This window comes from Oncorhynchus tshawytscha, linkage group LG02, assembly GCF_018296145.1.
Source record: "Oncorhynchus tshawytscha isolate Ot180627B linkage group LG02, Otsh_v2.0, whole genome shotgun sequence".
Classification (NCBI taxonomy): domain Eukaryota; kingdom Metazoa; phylum Chordata; class Actinopteri; order Salmoniformes; family Salmonidae; genus Oncorhynchus; species Oncorhynchus tshawytscha.
Genome location: NC_056430.1, coordinates 3407803 through 3427851, shown reverse-complemented (window position 1 = coordinate 3427851; position 20049 = coordinate 3407803). Strand labels below are relative to the sequence as shown.

Sequence of the window (20049 nt, the reverse complement as noted above, 5' to 3'; positions counted from 1 at the left end):
AGTGTTTTCTATCCTAAGCTGTCAATTATATGCATATTCTAGCATCTTGTCCTGACAAAATATCCCGTTTTCTACGGGAACGTTATTTTTCCAAAAATGAAAATACTGCCTCCTCGTCACAAAAGGTAACCTCTTAGAGCTACCCCCTACTTTTTTCCATTTCCGCCTGAAGACATGCCCAAATCTAACTGCCTGTAGATCAGGATATGCATATTCTTGGTACCATTTGAAAGAAAACACTCTGAAGTTTGTGTAAATGTGAATTGAATATAGGAGAATATAACACAATAAATCTGGTTTAGATAATATAATGAAAAAAACATGTTTTTTCTATTTATTGTTGTATCATCTTCAAAATAAATTAACAAGATAAAACATTCAGATAGGATGATGAGGACAATTTCAGTGAAAAACATAAGAGGGCAACAGTACTTGTGCAAAGATTCAGAATGATAACTTTCAAAATGAGTGTGCTACATGACATTTATCATGAAGTCACCCAGGTGTCCCACACAAGTAGCCCAAATGTACCCAAGTGGCCAAATTGGGGAAGTTATACATTTGGAATAACTATATACAAAATACCAAAATGTTATTCTAACACCCCCAAAAAAAAAAAAATGGATTAAAAACATGAAAAAATATATACATTTACAAAATAACAATAACACTTTCAGTATTTGGAAGACCCTCTACACAATATTGTGCTGCTGATGCCAGGTGCCATAGCACATCCATACCTGCAGAAATACATTTGGGCAGATGAACACCACTTGTGGCAGGAGCTGGATGAACCAGCTTCAGTGGGGGATGGACACCTTGGCACTGGGGGCTCCCATTCGGAGTCAGTGTCACTGTGAAAGAAAATGTTCATTTAGAATAGTTTCACATATGAGCCCTGTATCAACAAGTATAATAAACAGATATATATAGAGTACGGGGCGGCAGGGTAGCCTAGTGGTTAGAGTGTTGGACTAGTAACTGGAAGGTTGCAAGTTCAAATCCCCGAGCTGACAAGGTACAAATCTGTTGTTCTGCCCCTGAACAGGCTGCTAACCCACTGTTCCTAAGCCATCATTGAAAATAAGAATTTGTTCTTAACTGACTTGCCTAGGTAAATAATAATAAACAGGGAACATAAGGTTGAATATATTATTATAGACCTGCTAGATCTACTGTCTCATTTATATTATGACATTTCAGCTAGATCTGCTGTCTTTATTATATTACAACAGACCAGCTGAATCTACTGTCTCCATTTCACTTTGGCCATTGTTGTGGACCTGCCCTCCCCTCAACAGCCTCAAATAGGCTATGTCATTTCACAAATAATATTTTACATTATTAATTTCAAACAACGGCATTAGCATGAGAAGAACTTACCAGTCCAAAACGATGTCCTCTCTGTTCAAAAAATGTTCCTCCATTTGGGAATTGCTAAATGAATCGTCCTTGATCAATTTATTCTAAAATTTGATGTACATCTGTATATCTAGACTTAGATGTAGCTTTCCCTGACTTAGTCACCAAACTAATTGATATATAAACAGCTGAATATGCGCTTTACCAAAACAATGCTGTGCTCAACATGCGTGGCTCCTTCCGGTATGAATCGTCAATGGCGAAAGAACCTCTTTACGCCGGAGTTCACTACATGGGTTGGTCTTCCAACACATAAACATTACATATTGCCGTTTACCTCAGCTCATTGGCTATCTACCAAACTAGATTTCAAGATGATCAGTGGTCACTGGGTTAAAATACAGTCAATCAACGAAACAGTGGGCAAATCATTGGTGCACAATGATGTCATTACTTGTTGTCTTCAAATCGGTTTCTTTCAGTCGATACATCCCGCAAAATGACCCATCAAGTTTGGTTGTGTTACAAACAAACAGTTGATTGCAATGAAACCAAACATGACTGGAAAAGTCACATTTTGTGTGTGTATTTACCTCGAATGTGTCGTCGAAAATGGAATGAGACGGAATTCACGACACAAGCGGTTCACAAAATGTTTTGTGTTAGGCTATAAAATTGATTTATCAAACAAAAGACCATTCATTGTGTAACAATGAGCATTGGGATTGCAAAAAGAGGAAGATTGTCAAAGGTAAACCATTTATTTTATTGCAGTTTGTGATTTTGTTACGCCTGTGCTGGTTGAAATAGTTGTTTTTTATGGGGCTCTATCCTCAGATAATCGCAACGTATTCTTTCGCAGTAAATCCTTTTTTAAATCTGACAGTTGGATGCAGTTGGATTAGCGAGATTATAGGCTTTCGAAACATGTGAGACACTTCTATTTTCATGAATGTTTAATATGACTATTTATGTAGCGATCACCGTATGTTGTAGAATTTTATCCCGCTACCGGGTTCGGTGCGCAGAGAGGTTAAGGTCAGATTGCCAAATGGAGGGCGAGGGAGAGCTTTCTATGCATCTCTGTGTGGAGCAAAGGTGGTCTAGAGCAAAGGTGGTCTTTTTTAACCTCTGGATACACATGTAACATGCTGGTAGAAATGAGGAAGAATGGATTTAAGTTTCCCTGCATTAAAGTCCCCAGCCGCTAGGAGCGCCACATCTAGATAAGCATTTTCTTGTTTGCTTATGGCCTTATACAGCTCGTTGTGTGCGGTCTTAGTGCCAGAGTCGGTTTGTCGTGGTAAATAGACAGCTTTGAAAAATATAGATAAACTCTTGGTAAATAGTGTGGTCTGCAGCTTATCATGAGATACTCTACCTCAGGCCAGCAAAGCCTTGAGACTTCATTAATGTTAGATTTCATGCACCAGCTGTTATTGACAAATAGTCAGACTGCCACCCCTTGTCTTACCGGAGGCATCCGTTCTAGCTTGCCGATGCACGGAAAACCGAGCCAGCTGTATGTTATCCATGTCATCGTTCAGCCATGACTCTGTGAAATAGAAGATATTAGTTTAATGTCCCGTTGGTAGGATAGTTTTGAACGGAGCTCATCCAGTGTATTATCCAATGATTGCACGTTGGTTAATAGGACTGATGGTAGAGGCAGGTTACCCACTCGCCGTCGGATTCTTACAAGGCACCCCAACCTACGACCCCTATATCTCCATCTCTTCTTCATGCAAATTACAGGGATTTGGGCCTTGTCCGGTGTCTGAATTAATTCCTTCACATCCGACTCCTTAAAGACAAAAATCTTTGTCCAGTACGAGGTGAGAAATCATTGTTCTGATGTCCAGAAGCTCTTTTTGGTCATAAGAGACGGTAGCAGAAACATTATGTACAAAATAAGTTACAAATAACACACAATAGCACAATTGGTTAAGAGCCCGTAAAATGGCAGCCATCTCCTCCAGCGCCATTGGTTTGCCATCATGTTTCTCTTATTTTTGACACAACTTTTACTTTACTTGTATTGTCTTTTGTATTATGGAATGGTATCAGTTAATATTGGGAGGGATGAACCCTGTGTGTTTTGCACCAGGATCAGTGAAACCCTGTTCTATATGGGACACCACAAAGGTATCATCACTCTGACATGTTTGCCAAGGTAGCCCAATTACGACCAGACAAAACGTCAATAGGCACAGTATCTGTATCGGCTGGGAATGACAATGAAAGGTGAACATTGTTATATTAACAGAACACTGCTTCTATGGTATTATGTAAAGGGTTGTTTATTCTACATGGACCTGTTGAACATTATAAACTATATACCTACAGCTGTTCAACTTTATAGACTTCATACAGTATGTAAAATAATGTAAAATAAATAGCAAATTACATTTACAAACAAATAGGCGCCAACAGAGATGGCCGCCTCGCTTCCCGTTCCTAGGAAACTATGCAGTTTTTTGTTTTTTACGTGTTATTTCTTACATTAGTACCCCAGGTCATCTTAGGTTTCATTACATACAGTCGAGAAGAACTACTGAATATAAGATCAGCGTCAACTCACCATCAGTACGACCAAGAATATGTTTTTCGCGACGCGGATCCTGTGTTCTGCCTTACAAACAGGACAACGGAGTGGATTCCATGCAGCGACCCAAAAAACGACTCCGAAAAAGAGGGAAACGAGGCGGTCTTCTGGTCAGACTCCGGAGACTGGCACACCGTGCACCACTCCCTAGCATTCTTCTTGCCAATGTCCAGTCTCTTGACAACAAGGTTGATGAAATCCGAGCAAGGGTAGCATTCCAGAGGGACATCAGAGACTGTAACGTTCTTTGCTTCACGGAAACATGGCTCACTGGAGAGAAGCTATCCGAGGCGGTGCAGCCAGCGAGTTTCTCCATGCATCGCGCCGACAGAAACAAACATCTTTCTGGTAAGAAGAGGGGCGGGGGCGTATGCCTTATGACTAACGTGACATGGTGTGATGAAAGAAACATACAGGAACTCAAATCCTTCTGTTCACCTGATTTAGAATTATTCACAATCAAATGCAGACCGCATTATCTACCAAGAGAATTCTCTTCGATTATAATCACAGCCGTATATATCCCCCAAGCAGACACATCGATGGCTCTGAACGAACTTTATTTAACTCTCTGCAAACTGGAAACGATTTATCCGGAGGCTACATTCATTGTAGCTGGGGATTTTAACAAGGCTAATCTGAAAACAAGACTCCCTAAATTTTATCAGCATATCGATTGCGCAACCAGGGGTGGAAAGACCTTGGATCATTGTTACTCTAACTTCCGCGACGCATATAAGGCCCTGCCCCGCCCCCTTTCGGAAAAGCTGACCACGACTTCATTTTGTTGATCCCTGCCTACAGACAGAAACTAAAACAAGAGGCTCCCACGCTGAGGTCTGTCCAACGCTGGTCCGACCAAGCTGACTCCACACTCCAAGACTGCTTCCATCACGTGGACTGGGACATGTTTCGTATTGCGTCAGATAACAATATTGACGAATACGCTGATTCGGTGTGCGAGTTCATTAGAACGTGCGTTGAAGATGTCGTTCCCATGGCAACGATTAAAACATTCCCTAACCAGAAACCGTGGATTGATGGCAGCATTCGTGTGAAACTGAAAGCGCGAACCACTGCTTTTAATCAGGGCAAGGTGTCTGGTAACATGACTGAATACAAACAGTGCAGCTATTCCCTCCGCAAGGCTATCAAACAAGCTAAGCGTCAGTACAGAGACAAAGTAGAATCTCAATTCAACGGCTCAGACACAAGAGGTATGTGGCAGGGTCTACAGTCAATCACGGACTACAGGAAGAAATCCAGCCCAGTCACGGACCAGGATGTCTTGCTCCCAGGCAGACTAAATAACTTTTTTGCCCGCTTTGAGGACAATACAGTGCCACTGACACGGCCTGCAATGAAAACATGCGGTCTCTCCTTCACTGCAGCCGAGGTGAGTAAGACATTTAAACGTGTTAACCCTCGCAAGGCTGCAGGCCCAGACGGCATCCCCAGCCGCGTCCTCAGAGCATGCTCGGACCAGCTGGCTGGTGTGTTTACGGACATATTCAAACAATCCCTATACCAGTCTGATGTTCCCACATGCCTCAAGAGGGCCACCATTGTTCCTGTTCCCAAGAAAGCTAAGGTAACTGAGCTAAACGACTACCGCCCCGTAGCACTCACTTCCGTCATCATGAAGTGCTTTGAGAGACTAGTCAAGGACCATATCAACGCCCAAATAGGTCCACAGACGACGCAATCTCAACCACACTGCACACTGCCCTAACCCATCTGGACAAGAGGAATACCTATGTGAGAATGCTGTTCATCGACTACAGCTCGGCATTCAACACCATAGTACCCTCCAAGCTCGTCATCAAGCTCGAGACCCTGGGTCTCGACCCCGCCCTGTGCAATTGGGTACTGGACTTCCTGATGGGCCGCCCCCAGGTGGTGAGGGTAGGCAACAACATCTCCTCCCCGCTGATCCTCAACACTGGGGCCCCACAAGGGTGCGTTCTGAGCCCTCTCCTGTACTCCCTGTTCACCCACGACTGCGTGGCCACGCACGCCTCCAACTCAATCATCAAGTTTGCGGACGACACAACAGTGGTAGGCTTGATTACCAACAACGACGAGACGGCCTACAGGGAGGAGGTGAGGGCCCTCGGAGTGTGGTGTCAGGAAAATAACCTCACACTCAACGTCAACAAAACTAAGGAGATGATTGTGGACTTCAGGAAACAGCAGAGGGAACACCCCCCTATCCACATCTATGGAACAGTAGTGGAGAGGGTAGCAAGTTTTAAGTTCCTCGGCATACACATCACAGACAAACTGAATTGGTCCACTCACACAGACAGCATCGTGAAGAAGGCGCAGTAGCGCCTCTTCAACCTCAGGAGGCTGAAGAAATTCGGCTTGTCACCAAAAGCGCTCACAAACTTCTACAGATGCACAATCGAGAGCATCCTGGCGGGCTGTATCACCGCCTGGTACGGCAACTGCTCCGCCCTCAACCGTAAGGCTCTCCAGAGGGTAGTGAGGTCTGCACAACGCATCACTGGGGGCAAACTACCTGCCCTCCAGGACACCTACACCACCCGATGTTACAGGAAGGCCATAAAGATCATCAAGGACATCAACCACCCGAGCCACTGCCTGTTCACCCCGCTATCATCCAGAAGGCGAGGTCAGTACAGGTGCATCAAAGCTGGGACCGAGAGACTGAAAAACAGCTTCTATCTCAAGGCCATCAGACTGTTAAACAGCCACCACTAACATTGAGTGGCTGCTGCCAACACACTGACGTTGACACTGACTCAACTCCAGCCACTTTAATAATGGGAATTGATGGGAAATGATGTAAATATATAAACAATGCTACCTTATATAATGTTACTTACCCTACATTATTCATCTCATATGCGTACGTATATACTGTACTCTATATCATCGACTGCATCCTTATGTAATACATGTATCACTAGCCACTTTAACTATGCCACTTTGTTTACATACTCATCTCATATGTATATACTGTACTCGATATCAGCTACTGTATCTTGCCTATGCTGCTCTGTACCATCACTCATTCATATATCCTTATGTACATATTCTTTATCCCCTTACACTGTGTATAAGACAGTAGTTTTGGAATTGTTAGTTAGATTACTTGTTGGTTATTACTGCATTGTCGGAACTAGAAGCACAAGCATTTCGCTACACTCGCATTAACATCTGCTAACCATGTGTATGTGACAAATAAAATTTGATTTGATTTCGCAAGTGCAGTTTCATAGTACAAGTGCTAAGTGCAGTGTCGTGTTTTTGGCTATGCCGGATTATGTGATATGACATGCTATTCGATAAAATAATTTATCCGTAATTAATATCACCTGATTGAGCTAATCATGTAAATGTAATTAACTAGAGAGTCAGGCACAACAAAATAATATTTATGCAAATGAATTACTTCAAAATCATACAATGTGATTTTCTGGATTTTTGTTTTAGATTCCGTCTCTCACAGTTGAAGTTTTCCTATAATAAAAATTACAGACCTCTACATGCTTTGTAAGTAGGAAAACCTGCAAAATCGACAGTGTGTCAAATACTTGTTCTCCACACTGTATATATATAGGGAAGATAATCAGGGAAGTGATGGAGTCCAGGTGAGTCTGATGACACTCAGGTGTGCATAAAGATGGTGACAGCTGTGCACCATAATGAGAAGTCTGGTGACCTAGAGGCTGGAGGAAGCACACGTGACACTGACAATCTTGCCCAACCTATTTTTCTGTGGAACCTTGATATTCCCAAACCAGCAGGTCAAGCAGTAGGACAGAATGCTCTCAATTAATTATTTTTTAAAAGAGAACCATGATAGTTAAATCATCATTAAAGTAGTAAATACAGTCTCTGTTGGCCTTTCTTAAAAATATCGTCAGTACAAGGACAGCTGCTTGTCGATGACTAGCCCAAAGTATTTGTACTCCTCCACTATTTCAATGGGCTCACCTTTTATCAGTGATGGTGTGTGCATGGTAGTGTTCCTTCCAAAGTCAATTACCAGATCCTTTGTTTTTGATGTATTTCATTGTAGATGGGATGACTCACACCAGACAGTAAAATCATTCAGAGCCGGTCCGGGCTCCATCTCATCCCCTTCGAGAAGACTGACCTAAGCTGTACGGTCAGCGTATTTGATCAGGTGGAGCCCTGGGAACTGTCTCCGGCAGCTGTCTATATACAGTATGTATTGTACTGGTAAAAGAACACTGCCCTGTGGGGTTCCAACTGAAGCTGTGCACACCTCAGAGAGTGTGTTGCCAACTCGTACCTGCTGAGATCTATCAGTTAGGAAGTTGGTGATCCATTTGATAAGCATCAAGTCCGAAGTCTGTCCGGGAGGGCCAACGGATTGATTGTATTAAATGCTGAGGAGAAATCTGCAAACATTATCCGAAAATGGGTTTTACTACCCTCCAAATGCATGTACACCAGATGTAAGAGCGAAAGGATGACATTATCTGTTCCTCTCTCTGACCGGTATGCAAAATAAAGGGGTCAAGAAGGTGACTGGTAGTGTTGATAATGTATGCCTTGATCTTTTCAATAGATTTAATCAAGAGAGAGGTCAGAGCGACAGGTCTGTAGTCATTTGATGCAGATGGATGAGAGGTTTTTGGGACAGGTACAACAATATATTTTTTTCCAAAAAGATGGAATTTCCAATGTATTCAGGGAACGCTGAAAGAGAGCAGAAGACATCGCTCAGCTGAGTGGAACAGTGTTTCAAGACATGACCACTTATGTTATCAGACCCCGGGCTCTTTTGTGCTCCAGTGCTTTTGAACACTCGTTGTACGACTTCCTCATCGATGACAAGCGTGCTCTTGGTTGCCATGACATCCTCCTCCAGACAGGCCAGGGAAGCGGAGGCAACCACTGTTTCAAAGTGGATGAAAAACTTGTTTAGTTCATTGGCTGTAGAGAGGAACACCCTAAATCAAAATCAAATCAAATCAAATTTATTTATATAGCCCTTCGTACATCAGCTGATATCTCAAAGTGCTGTACAGAAACCCAGCCTAAAACCCCAAACAGCAAGCAATGCAGGTGTAGAAGCACGGTGGCTAGGAAAAACTCCCTAGAAAGGCCAAAACCTAGGAAGAAACCTAGAGAGGAACCAGGCTATGTGGGGTGGCCAGTCCTCTTCTGGCTGTGCCGGGTGGAGATTATAACAGAACATGGCCAAGATGTTCAAATGTTCATAAATGACCAGCATGGTCGAATAATAATAAGGCAGAACAGTTGAAACTGGAGCAGCAGCACAGTCAGGTGGAAGTTGAAACTAGAGCAGCAGCATGGCCAGGTGGACTGGGGACAGCAAGGAGTCATCATGTCAGGTAGTCCTGGGGCATGGTCCTAGGGCTCAGGTCAGTTGAAACTGGAACAGCAGCATGGCCAGGTGGACTGGGGACAGCAAGGAGTCATCATGTCAGGTAGTCCTGGAGCTCAGGTCCTAGGGCTCAGGTCCTCCGAGAGAGAGAAAGAAAGAGAGAAGGAGAGAATTAGAGAACGCACACTTAGATTCACACAGGACACCGAATAGGACAGGAGAAGTACTCCAGATATAACAAACTGACCCCAGCCCCCCGACACATAAACTACTGCAGCATAAATACTGGAGGCTGAGACAGGAGGGGTCAGGAGACACTGTGGCCCCATCCGAGGTCACTCCCGGACAGGGCCAAACAGGAAGGATATAACCCCACCCACTTTGCCAAAGCACAGCCCCCACACCACTAGAGGAATATCTTCAACCACCAACTTACCATCCTGAGACAAGGCTGAGTATAGCCCACAAAGATCTCCGCCACGGCACAACCCAAGGGGGGGGCGCCAACCCAGACAGGATGACCACAACAGTGAATCAACCCACTCAGGTGACGCACCCCCTCCAGGGACGGCATGAGAGAGCCCCAGTAAGCCAGTGACCCAGCCCCTGTAATAGGGTTAGAGGCAGAGAATCCCAGTGGATGAGGGGAACCGGCCAGGCAGAGACAGCAAGGGCGGTTCGTTGCTCCAGAGCCTTTCCGTTCACCTTCCCACTCCTGGGCCAGACTACACTCAATCATATGACCCACTGAAGAGATGAGTCTTCAGTAAAGACTTAAAGGTTGAGACCGAGTTTGCGTCTCTGACATGGGTAGGCAGACCGTTCCATAAAAATGGAGCTCTATAGGAGAAAGCCCTGCCTCCAGCTGTTTGCTTAGAAATTCTAGGGACAATTAGGAGGCCTGCGTCTTGTGACCGTAGCGTACGTGTAGGTATGTACGGCAGGACCAAATCAGAGAGATAGGTAGGAGCAAGCCCATGTAATGCTTTGTAGGTTAGCAGTAAAACCTTGAAATCAGCCCTTGCTTTGACAGGAAGCCAGTGTAGAGAGGCTAGCACTGGAGTAATATGATCACATTTTTTGGTTCTAGTCAGGATTCTAGCAGCCGTATTTAGCACTAACTGAAGTTTATTTAGTGCTTTATCCGGGTAGCCGGAAAATAGAGCATTGCAGTAGTCTAACCTAGAAGTGACAAAAGCATGGATTAATTTTCTGCATCATTTTTGGACAGAAAGTTTCTGATTTTTGCAATGTTACGTAGATGGAAAAAAGATGTCCTTGAAATGGTCTTGATATGTTCTTCAAAAGAGAGATCAGGGTCCAGAGTAACGCCGAGGTCCTTCACAGTTTTATTTGAGACGACTGTACAACCATTAAGATTAATTGTCAGATTCAACAGAAGATCTCTTTGTTTCTTGGGACCTAGAACAAGCATCTCTGTTTTGTCCGAGTTTAATAGTAGAAAGTTTGCAGCCATCCACTTCCTTATGTCTGAAACACATGCTTCTAGCGAGGGCAATTTTGGGGCTTCACCATGTTTCATTGAAATGTACAGCTGAGTGTCATCCGCATAGCAGTGAAAGTTTACATTATGTTTTCGAATAACATCCCCAAGAGGTAAAATATATAGTGAGAACAATAGTGGTCCTAAAACGGAACCTTGAGGAACACCGAAATTTACAGTTGATTTGTCAGAGGACAAACCATTCACAGAGACAAACTGATATCTTTCCGACAGATAAGATCTAAACCAGGCCAGAACATGTCCGTGTAGACCAATTTGGGTTTCCAATCTCTCCAAAAGAATGTGGTGATCGATGGTATCAAAAGCGGCACTAAGGTCTAGGAGCACGAGGACAGATGCAGAGCCTCGGTCCGATGCCATTAAAATGTCATTTACCACCTTCACAAGTGCCATCTCAGTGCTATGATGGGGTCTAAAACCAGACTGAAGCATTTCGTATACATTGTTTGTCTTCAGGAAGGCAGTGAGTTGCTGAGCAACAGCCTTCTCTAAAATTTTTGAGAGGAATGGAAGATTCGATATAGGCCGATAGTTTTTTATATTTTCTGGGTCAAGGTTTGGCTTTTTCAAGAGAGGCTTTATTACTGCCACTTTTAGTGAGTTTGGTACACATCCAGTGGATAGAGAGCCGTTTATTATGTTCAACATAGGAGGGCCAAGCACAGGAAGCAGCTCTTTCAGTAGTTTAGTTGGAATAGGGTCCAGTATGCAGCTTGAAGGTTTAGAGGCCATGATTATTTTCATCATTGTGTCAAGAGATATAGTACTAAAACACTTGAGCGTCTCTCTTGATCCTAGGTCCTGGCAGAGTTGTGCAGACTCAGGACAACTGAGGTTTGGAGGAATACGCAGGTTTAAAGAGGAGTCCGTAATTTGCTTTCTAATAATCATAATCTTTTCCTCAAAGAAGTTCATGAATTTATCACTGCTAAAGTGAAAGTCATCCTCTCTTGGGGAATGCTGCTTTTTAGTTAGCTTTGCGACAGTATCAAAAAGGAATTTCGGATTGTTCTTATTTTCCTCAATTAAGTTAGAAAAATAGGATGATCGAGCAGCAGTAAGGGCTCTTCGGTACTGCACGGTACTGTCTTTCCAAGCTAGTCGGAAGACTTCCAGTTTGGTATGGCGCCATTTCCGTTCCAATTTTCTGGAAGCTTGCTTCAGAGCTCGGGTATTTTCTGTGTACCAGGGAGCTAGTTTCTTATGAGCTTTTTTTTTAGTTTTTAGGGGTGCAACTGCATCTAGGTTATTGCGCAAGGTTAAATTGAGATCCTCAGTTAGGTGGTTAACTGATTTTTGTCCTCTGGCGTCCTTGGGTAGGCAGAGGGAGTCTGGAAGGGCATCAAGGAATCTTTGTATTGTCTGTGAATTTATAGCACGACTTTTGATGTTCCTTGGTTGGGGTCTGAGCAGATTATTTGTTGCAATTGCAAACGTAATAAAATGGTGGTCCGATAGTCCAGGATTATGAGGAAAAACATTAAGATCCACCACATTTATTCCATGGGACAAAACTAGGTCCAGCGTATGACTGTGACAGTGAGTGGGTCCAGAGACATGTTGGACAAAACCCACTGAGTCGATGATGGCTCCGAAAGCCTTTTGGAGTGGGTCTGTGGACTTTTCCATGTGAATATTAGGGGGGGGGGCAGCATTTTAGAGGGCAGCATTTTCACTTTTGGATGAATAGCATGCCCAGAGTTAACTGCCTCCTACTCAGTCCCAGATGCTAATATATGCATATTATTATTAGTATTGCATAGAAAACACTCTGAAGTTTTGATGTCTGTGAGTATAAGAGAACTCATATGGCAGGCAAAAACTTGAGATAAATCCAAACAGGAAGTGGGAAATCTGAGGTTTGTAGTTTTTGAACTCACCCCTATTGAATACACAGTGGGATATTGGTTATGTTGCACTTCCTAAGGCTTCCACTAGATGTCAACCGTCTTTACAAGGTTGTTTCAGGCCTCTACTGTGATGTGGGACCGGATGGGAGCTCTTTGAGTCAGTGGTCTGCCTACAGCCTCGTTCTCAGTCACGCACTTTCACTTGAGAGGTAGCTGTCGTTCCATTGCTTTTCTACAGACAATGGAATTCTCAGGTTGGAACAATATTGAACTTTTATGATAAAAACAACCTAAAGATTGATTCTATACTTAGTTTGACAAGTTTCTTCAACCTGTAATATAAGTTTTTAAACGTTTCTTCCGAATGGACCAGATCGCAGATTTGGATATGTTTACCAAAAGCCCTAACAAAAGAAGCTATTGGACATAAATGGACATAAATGATGGACATTATCGAACAAAACAAGCATTTATTGTGGAACTGCAATTCCTGGGAGTGCATTCTGATGAAGATCATCAAATGTAAGGGAATATTTCTAATACTATTTATGAATAATGTTGACTGCGCAACATGGCAGATATTTCTCTGGCTGGTTTGGGCTCTGAGTGCTGTCCTCACATTATGCTTTTTCCGTAAAGTTTTTTTGAAATCTGACACAGCGGTTGCATTAAGGAGAAGTGTATCTATATTTCCATGTCTAAAATTTTTATTTTCATCGACATTTATAATGAGTATTTCTGTGAATTCATGTGGCTCTCTGCAATATCACTGCATGTTTTGGAACTACTGAACGTAACACGCCAATGTAAAATAAGACTTTTTGATATAAATATGAACTTTACCGAACAAAACATACATGTATTGTGTAACATGAAGTCCTATGAGTGTCATCTGATCATCAAAGGTTAGTGATTAATTTTATCTCTATTTGTGCTTTTTGTGACTCCTCTCTTTGGCTTGAAAAATAGCTGTGTTTTTCTGTGAGTTGGTGGTGACCTAACATAATCGTTTGTGGAGCTTTCGCTGTAAAGCATTTTTGAAATCAGACACTGTGGCTGGATTAACGAGAATTTTATCTTTAAAATGGTGCCTAAATGGTGCCTAGAGATTTGATTTATGAGATTTCTGTTGATTTGTATTTGGCGCCCTGCAATTTCATTGGCTGTTGGCGAGGTGTTCCGCTAGCGGAACAAGAGTCTCCTTCTCGGTCTGAGATGTTGAACATCTCATTCCAAAGTCATGGGCATTCATATGGAGTTGGTCCCCCCTTTGGTGCCATAGCAGCCTCCACTCTTCTGGGAAAGCTTTCCACTAGATGTTTGAACATTGCAGCAGGGACTTGCTTCCATTCAGCCACAAGAGAATTAGTGAGGTCGAGCACTGATGTTGTGCGATTAGGCCTGGCTTGCAGTCGGCTTTACAATTCATCCCAAAGGTGTTCAATGGGGTTGAGGTCAGGGCTCTGTGCAGGCCAGTCAAGTTCTTCCACACCGATCTCGACAAACCCTTTCTGTATGGACCTCACTTTGTGCATGGGGCATTGTCATGCTGAAACAGGAAATGGCCTTCCCCAAACTTTTGCCACAAAGTTGGGAGCACAGAATCATCTAGAATGTCATTGTATGCTGTAGAGTTAAGATTTCCCTACACTGGAACTAAGGGGCCTAGTCTGAATAATGAAAAACAGCCCCTGACCATTATTCCTCCTCCACCAAACTTTACAATTGGCAATATGCATTCGGACAGATAGCGTTCTCCTGGCATCTGCCAAACTCAGATTTGTCCATTGGACTGCCAGATGGTGAAGCGTGATTCCTTACTCCAGAGAACGCGTTTCCACTGCTGAGTTTAATGACGGTGAGCTTTACACCACTCCAGCTAACGCTTGGAATTGCAATCGCAGGCTAGTGTTCCCCTGCTCAGCCATGGAAACCCATTTCATGAAGCTCCCCATGAACAGTGTTTGTGCTGATGTTGCTTCCAGAGGCAGTTTGGACCTCAGTAGTGACTGTTGCTACCGAGGACAGACAATTTTCACAAGCTTCAGCACTCAGCGGTCCCGTTTTGTGAGCTTGTGTGGCCTACCACTTCACGGCTGAGCCGTTGTTGCTCCTAGACGTTTCCACTTCACAATGATATCACTTACAGTTGACCAGTGCAGCTCAAATATGGCATACATTTGAAAGGTATCCTATGCCACGTTGAAAGTCACTGAGCGCTTCAGTATGGGAAATTCTACTGACAATGTCTTATGGAGATTGCATGGCTTTGTGCGCGATTTCATATACCTGCCAGCAACGGGTGTGGCTGAAATTGCCAAACCCACTATTTTCAAGGGGTGTCAACATCATTTTGGGCATGTAGTGTACCTTTAGATGTGTGGGTGTGTGAACTAATCTCTGCTCTGTTGAAGGAACATTTCCAGAGACAATGAGGTTTAGGCTGGATGCTGCAGTGAGTGACTGATCGTCCTCCACAGCTGCTCTGCTGCTAACAGATTACTGGGTAGTATAGTGGTGCCTGGATACAGGTTAGTAGCCAATGCAAAAAGGTTAGCCCATTTCTGCTAATGTCCTGGGTTGTGATACATAACAGTCCTGCACTGCATGGGTTTCGGTAGTATAGTATGACGCTATAGTAATCTCATCCCTTTCATATTATGTGAACAATAGTAATTGTAATATTTATCAGTTAGCGCCACAATGTGTACAATTGGCACAACAAAAATAACATGGGGAAGGGGTTGTGTACTGAAAAGTATTTACTTCATTTGCTGTATTGCCACGCTTATGCAATCTGAACAGAAGTGCACCCCAGAACCATTTCAGTAGTTGTCTTCCTGTTTACTGTCCTGTACCCAGAGGGTAGGGTTAGAGGACCTATCTATCCAAGCAATATGGTTATTTGACCAGTGACTATGTCTCTGTCTCTTATTTCAAATACTGTATATCTCTGTCTCTCAGGTCCAGACTGTTCAGAGGGAAGAAGATCCAAGGAGACTATGACATCAAAGTGGAACAGGTGTGTACAATCACACACACTCCAGTAATTTGAATTAATTCATCATCAGTTATTTTGTACCATTATTATTATATTTATCAGTTAGCACCACAATGTTTACAACTGGCACAACCACAAAGAACACGGGAACGGGGTTGTCTACTGAAAAGTATGTACTTCATTTGTCGTGTTGGCAAACTTTTGCAATCTGAACCAAAGTGCATTCTAGAACCATTTCAATAGTTGTCTTCCTGTTTACCGTCCTGTACCCAGAGGGTTAGGGTTAGAGGATGTACCAAGAAGGTTAGGGTTTTTTGCTTTGGGGAGGGTTGTGTGGTTTGTTATTAATGGGCAGCGGGGAAGGTAATGCAAATTTTCCCCGGTCTACATTCACTCTTTTGCAGGTTATACTTTATAATTTTTTACATCCTAGCCAAGTTTCCTCATCTTCCCTAATGCACTACATTTTTCAGCACACCAACTATGCCGCAGGTCAATATAGTCATAGTGACAATAATGGTAGGTAGATCGTTTGTCCAGATCTGCAATAGGCTAAGTAGCAATCATACCACAAATACAGTGGGGCAAAAAAGTATTTAGTCAGCCACCAATTGTGCAAGATCTCCCACTTAAAAAGATGAGAGAGGCCTGTAATTTTCATCACAGGTACACTTCAACTATGACAGACAAAATGAGAGAGAAAAAATCCAGAAAATCACATTGTAGGATTTTTAATGAATTTATTTGCAAATTATGCTGGAAAATAATTTTTTATTTCACCTTTATTTAACCAGGTAGGCTAGTTGAGAACAAGTTCTCATTTACAACTGCGACCTGGCCAAGATAAAGCATAGCAGTGTGAACAGACAACACAGTGTTACACATGGAGTAAACAATTAACAAGTCAATAACACAGTATACATTTTTTTTTAAAGAGAGTCTATATACATTGTGTGCAAAAGGCATGAGGAGGTAGGATAATAATTACAATTTTGCAGATTAACATTGGAGTGATAAATGATCAGATGGTCATGTACAGGTAGATATACTGGTGTGCAAAAGAGCAGAAAAGTAAATAAATATAAACGGTATGGGGATGAGGTAGGTAAATTGGGTGGGCTATTTACCGATAGACTATGTACAGCTGCAGCAATCGGTTAGCTGCTCAGATAGCAGATGTTTGAAGTTGGTGAGGGAGATAAAAGTCTCCAACTTCAGCGATTTTTGCAATTCGTTCCAGTCACAGGCAGCAGAGAACTGGAACGAAAGGCGGCCAAATGAGGTGTTGGCTTTAGGGATGATCAGTGAGATACACCTGCTGGAGCGCGTGCTACGGGTGGGTGTTGCCATCGTGACCAGTGAACTGAGATAAGGCGGAGCTTTACCTAGCATGGACTTGTAGATGACCTGGAGCCAGTGGGTCTGGCGCCCAGTATGTAGCGAGGGCCAGCCGACTAGAGCATACAGGTCGCAGTGGTGGGTGGTATAAGGTGCTTTAGTAACAAAACGGATGGAACTGTGATAAACTGCATCCAGTTTGCTGAGTAGAGTATTGGAAGCTATTTTGTAGATGACATCGCCGAAGTCGAGGATCGGTAGGATAGTCAGTTTTACTAGGGTAAGTTTGGCAGCGTGAGTGAAGGAGGCTTTGTTGCGGAATAGAAAGCCGACTCTAGATTTGATTTTAGATTGGAGATGTTTGATATGAGTCTGGAAGGAGAGTTAACAGTCTAGCCAGACACCTAGGTACTTATAGATGTCCACATATTCTAGGTCGGAACCATCCAGGGTGGTGATGCTAGTCGGGCGTGCGGGTGCAGGCAGCGAATGGTTGAAAAGCATGCATTACGTTTTACTAGCGTTTAAGAGCAGTTGGAGGCCACGGAAGGAGTGTTGTATGGCGTTGAAGCTCGTTTGGAGGTTAGATAGCACAGTGTCCAAGGAAGGGCTGGAAGTATACAGAATGGTGTCGTCTGCGTAGATGTGGATCAGGGAATCGCCCGCAGCAAGAGCAACATCATTGATATATACAAAGAAAAGAGTCGGCCCGAGAATTTAACCCTGTGGCACCCCCATAGAGACTGCCAGAGGACCGGACAACATGCCCTCCGATTTGACACACTGAACTCTGTCTGCAAAGTAGTTGGTGAACTAGGCAAGGCAGTCATCAGAAAAACCGAGGCTACTGAGTCTGCCGATAAGAATATGGTGATTGACAGAGTCGAAAGCCTTGGCCAGGTCGATGAAGACGGCTGCACAGTACTGTCTATTATCGATGGCAGTTATGATATCGTTTAGTACCTTGAGCGTGGCTGAGATGCACCCGTGACCGGCTCGGGAACCACATTGCACAGCGGAGAAGGTACGGTGGGATTCGAGATGGTCAGTGACCTGTTTGTTGAGTTGGCTTTTGAAAACCTTAGATAGGCAGGGCAGGATGGATATAGGTCTGCAACAGTTTGGGTCCAGGGTGTCTCCCCCTTTGAAGAGGGGGATGACTGTGGCAGCTTTCCAATCCTTGGGAATCTCAGACGATATGAAAGAGAGGTTGAACAGGCTGGTAATAGGAGTTGCGACAATGGCGGCGGATAGTTTCAGAAATAGACGGTCCAGATTGTCAAGCCCAGCTGATTTGTATGGGTCCAGGTTTTGCAGATCTTTCAGAACATCTGCTATCTGGATTTGGGTAAAGGAGAACCTGGAGAGTATTGGGCGAGTAGCTGCGGGGGGGCGGAGCTGTTGGCCGAGGTTGGAGTAGCCAGGAGGAAGGCATGGCCAGCCGTTGAGAAATGCTTGTTGCAGTTTTCGATAATCATGGATTTATCAGTGGTGACCGTGTTACCTAGCCTCAGTGCAGTGGGCAGCTGGGAGGAGGTGCTCTTGTTCTCCATGGACTTTACAGTGTCCCAGAACTTTTTGGGGTTAGAGCTACAGGATACAGGATTTCTGCCTGAAGAAGCTGGCCTTGGCTTTCCTGACTGTCTACGTGTATTGGTTCCTGACTTCCCTGAACAGTTGCATATTGCGGGGACTATTCGATGCTATTGCAGTCCGCCACAGTATGTTTTGTGCTAGTCGAGTGCAGTCAGGTCTGGAGTGAACCAAGGGCTATATCTGTTCTTAGTTCTGCATTTTTTGAACGGGGCATGCTAATCAAAAATGGTGAGGACGTTACTTTTAAAGAATGACCAGGCATCCTCAACTGACGGGATGAGGTCAATGTCCTTCCAGGATACCTGGGCCAGGTCGATTAGAAAGGCCTGCTCGCAGAAGTGTTTTAGGGAGCGTTTGACAGTGATGAGGGGTGGTTGTTTGACTACGGATCGGTAGCGGATACAGGCAATGAGGCAGTGATCGCTGAGATCCTGGTTGAAGACAGCGGAGGTGTATTTGGAGGGCCAGTTGGTCAGGATGACGTCTATGAGGGTGCCCTTGTTTACAGATTTAGGGTTGTACCTGGTCTGTTACTTGATGATTTGTGTGAGATTGAGGGCATCTAGCTTAGATTGTAGGACTGCCGGGGTGTTAAGCATATCCCAGTTTCGGTCACCTAACAGAACAAACTCTGAATCTAGATGGGGGGCGATCAATTCACAAATGGTGTCCAGGGCACAGCTGGGAGCTGAGGGGGATTGGTAGCAGGCGGCAACAATGAGAGACTTATTTCTGGAGAGAGTAATTTTTAAAATTAGTAGTTCGAACTGTTTGGGTATGGACCTGGAAAGTATGACATTACTTTGCAGGCTATCTCTGCAGTAGACTGCAACTCCTCCCCCTTTGGCAGTTCTATCTTGACGGAAAATGTTATAGTTGGGTATGGAAATCTCAGATTTTTTGGTGGCCTTCCTAAGCCAGGATTCAGACACGGCAAGGACATCAGGCTTAGCAGAGTGTGCTAAAGCAGTGAGTAAAACAAACTTAGGGAGGAGGCTTCTGATGTTGACATGCATGAAACCAAGGCTTTTTTGATCACAGAAGTCAACAAATGAGGGTGCCTGGGGACATGCAGGGCCTGGGTTTACATCCACATCACCCGTGGAACAGTGGAGGAGTAGTTTTAGGGTGCGGCTAATGGCTATCAAAACTGGTCGCCTAGAGCGTTGGAGACAGAGAATAAAAGGAGCAGATTTCTGGGCATGGTAGAATATATTCAGGGCATAATGCGCAGACAGGGCTATGGTGTGGTGCGTGTACAGCGAAGGTAAGCCCAGGCACTGGGTGATGATAAGAGAGGTTGGATCTCTGGACATGCTGGTTGTAATGGGTGAGGTCACTGCATGTGTGGGAGGTGGGACAAAGGAGGTATCAGAGGTATGAAGAGTGGAACTAGGGGCTCCATTGTAAACTAAAACAATG

The 20049-nt window shown here is 43.9% G+C and overlaps 1 protein-coding gene across 2 annotated transcripts in view; it reads left to right on the top strand.

Annotated features, from left to right (window-relative positions):
* The window catches only part of LOC112247479 (synapsin-2), a 215159-nt gene that overhangs the window by 29537 nt on the left and 165573 nt on the right, over positions 1-20049 (top strand). For both annotated transcript variants that reach the window (XM_042329630.1, XM_042329621.1), the window contains exon 2: positions 15657-15714. In XM_042329630.1, coding sequence (XP_042185564.1) covers positions 15657-15714 — 58 coding nt within the window. The remainder of the gene's footprint in view (positions 1-15656; positions 15715-20049) is intronic.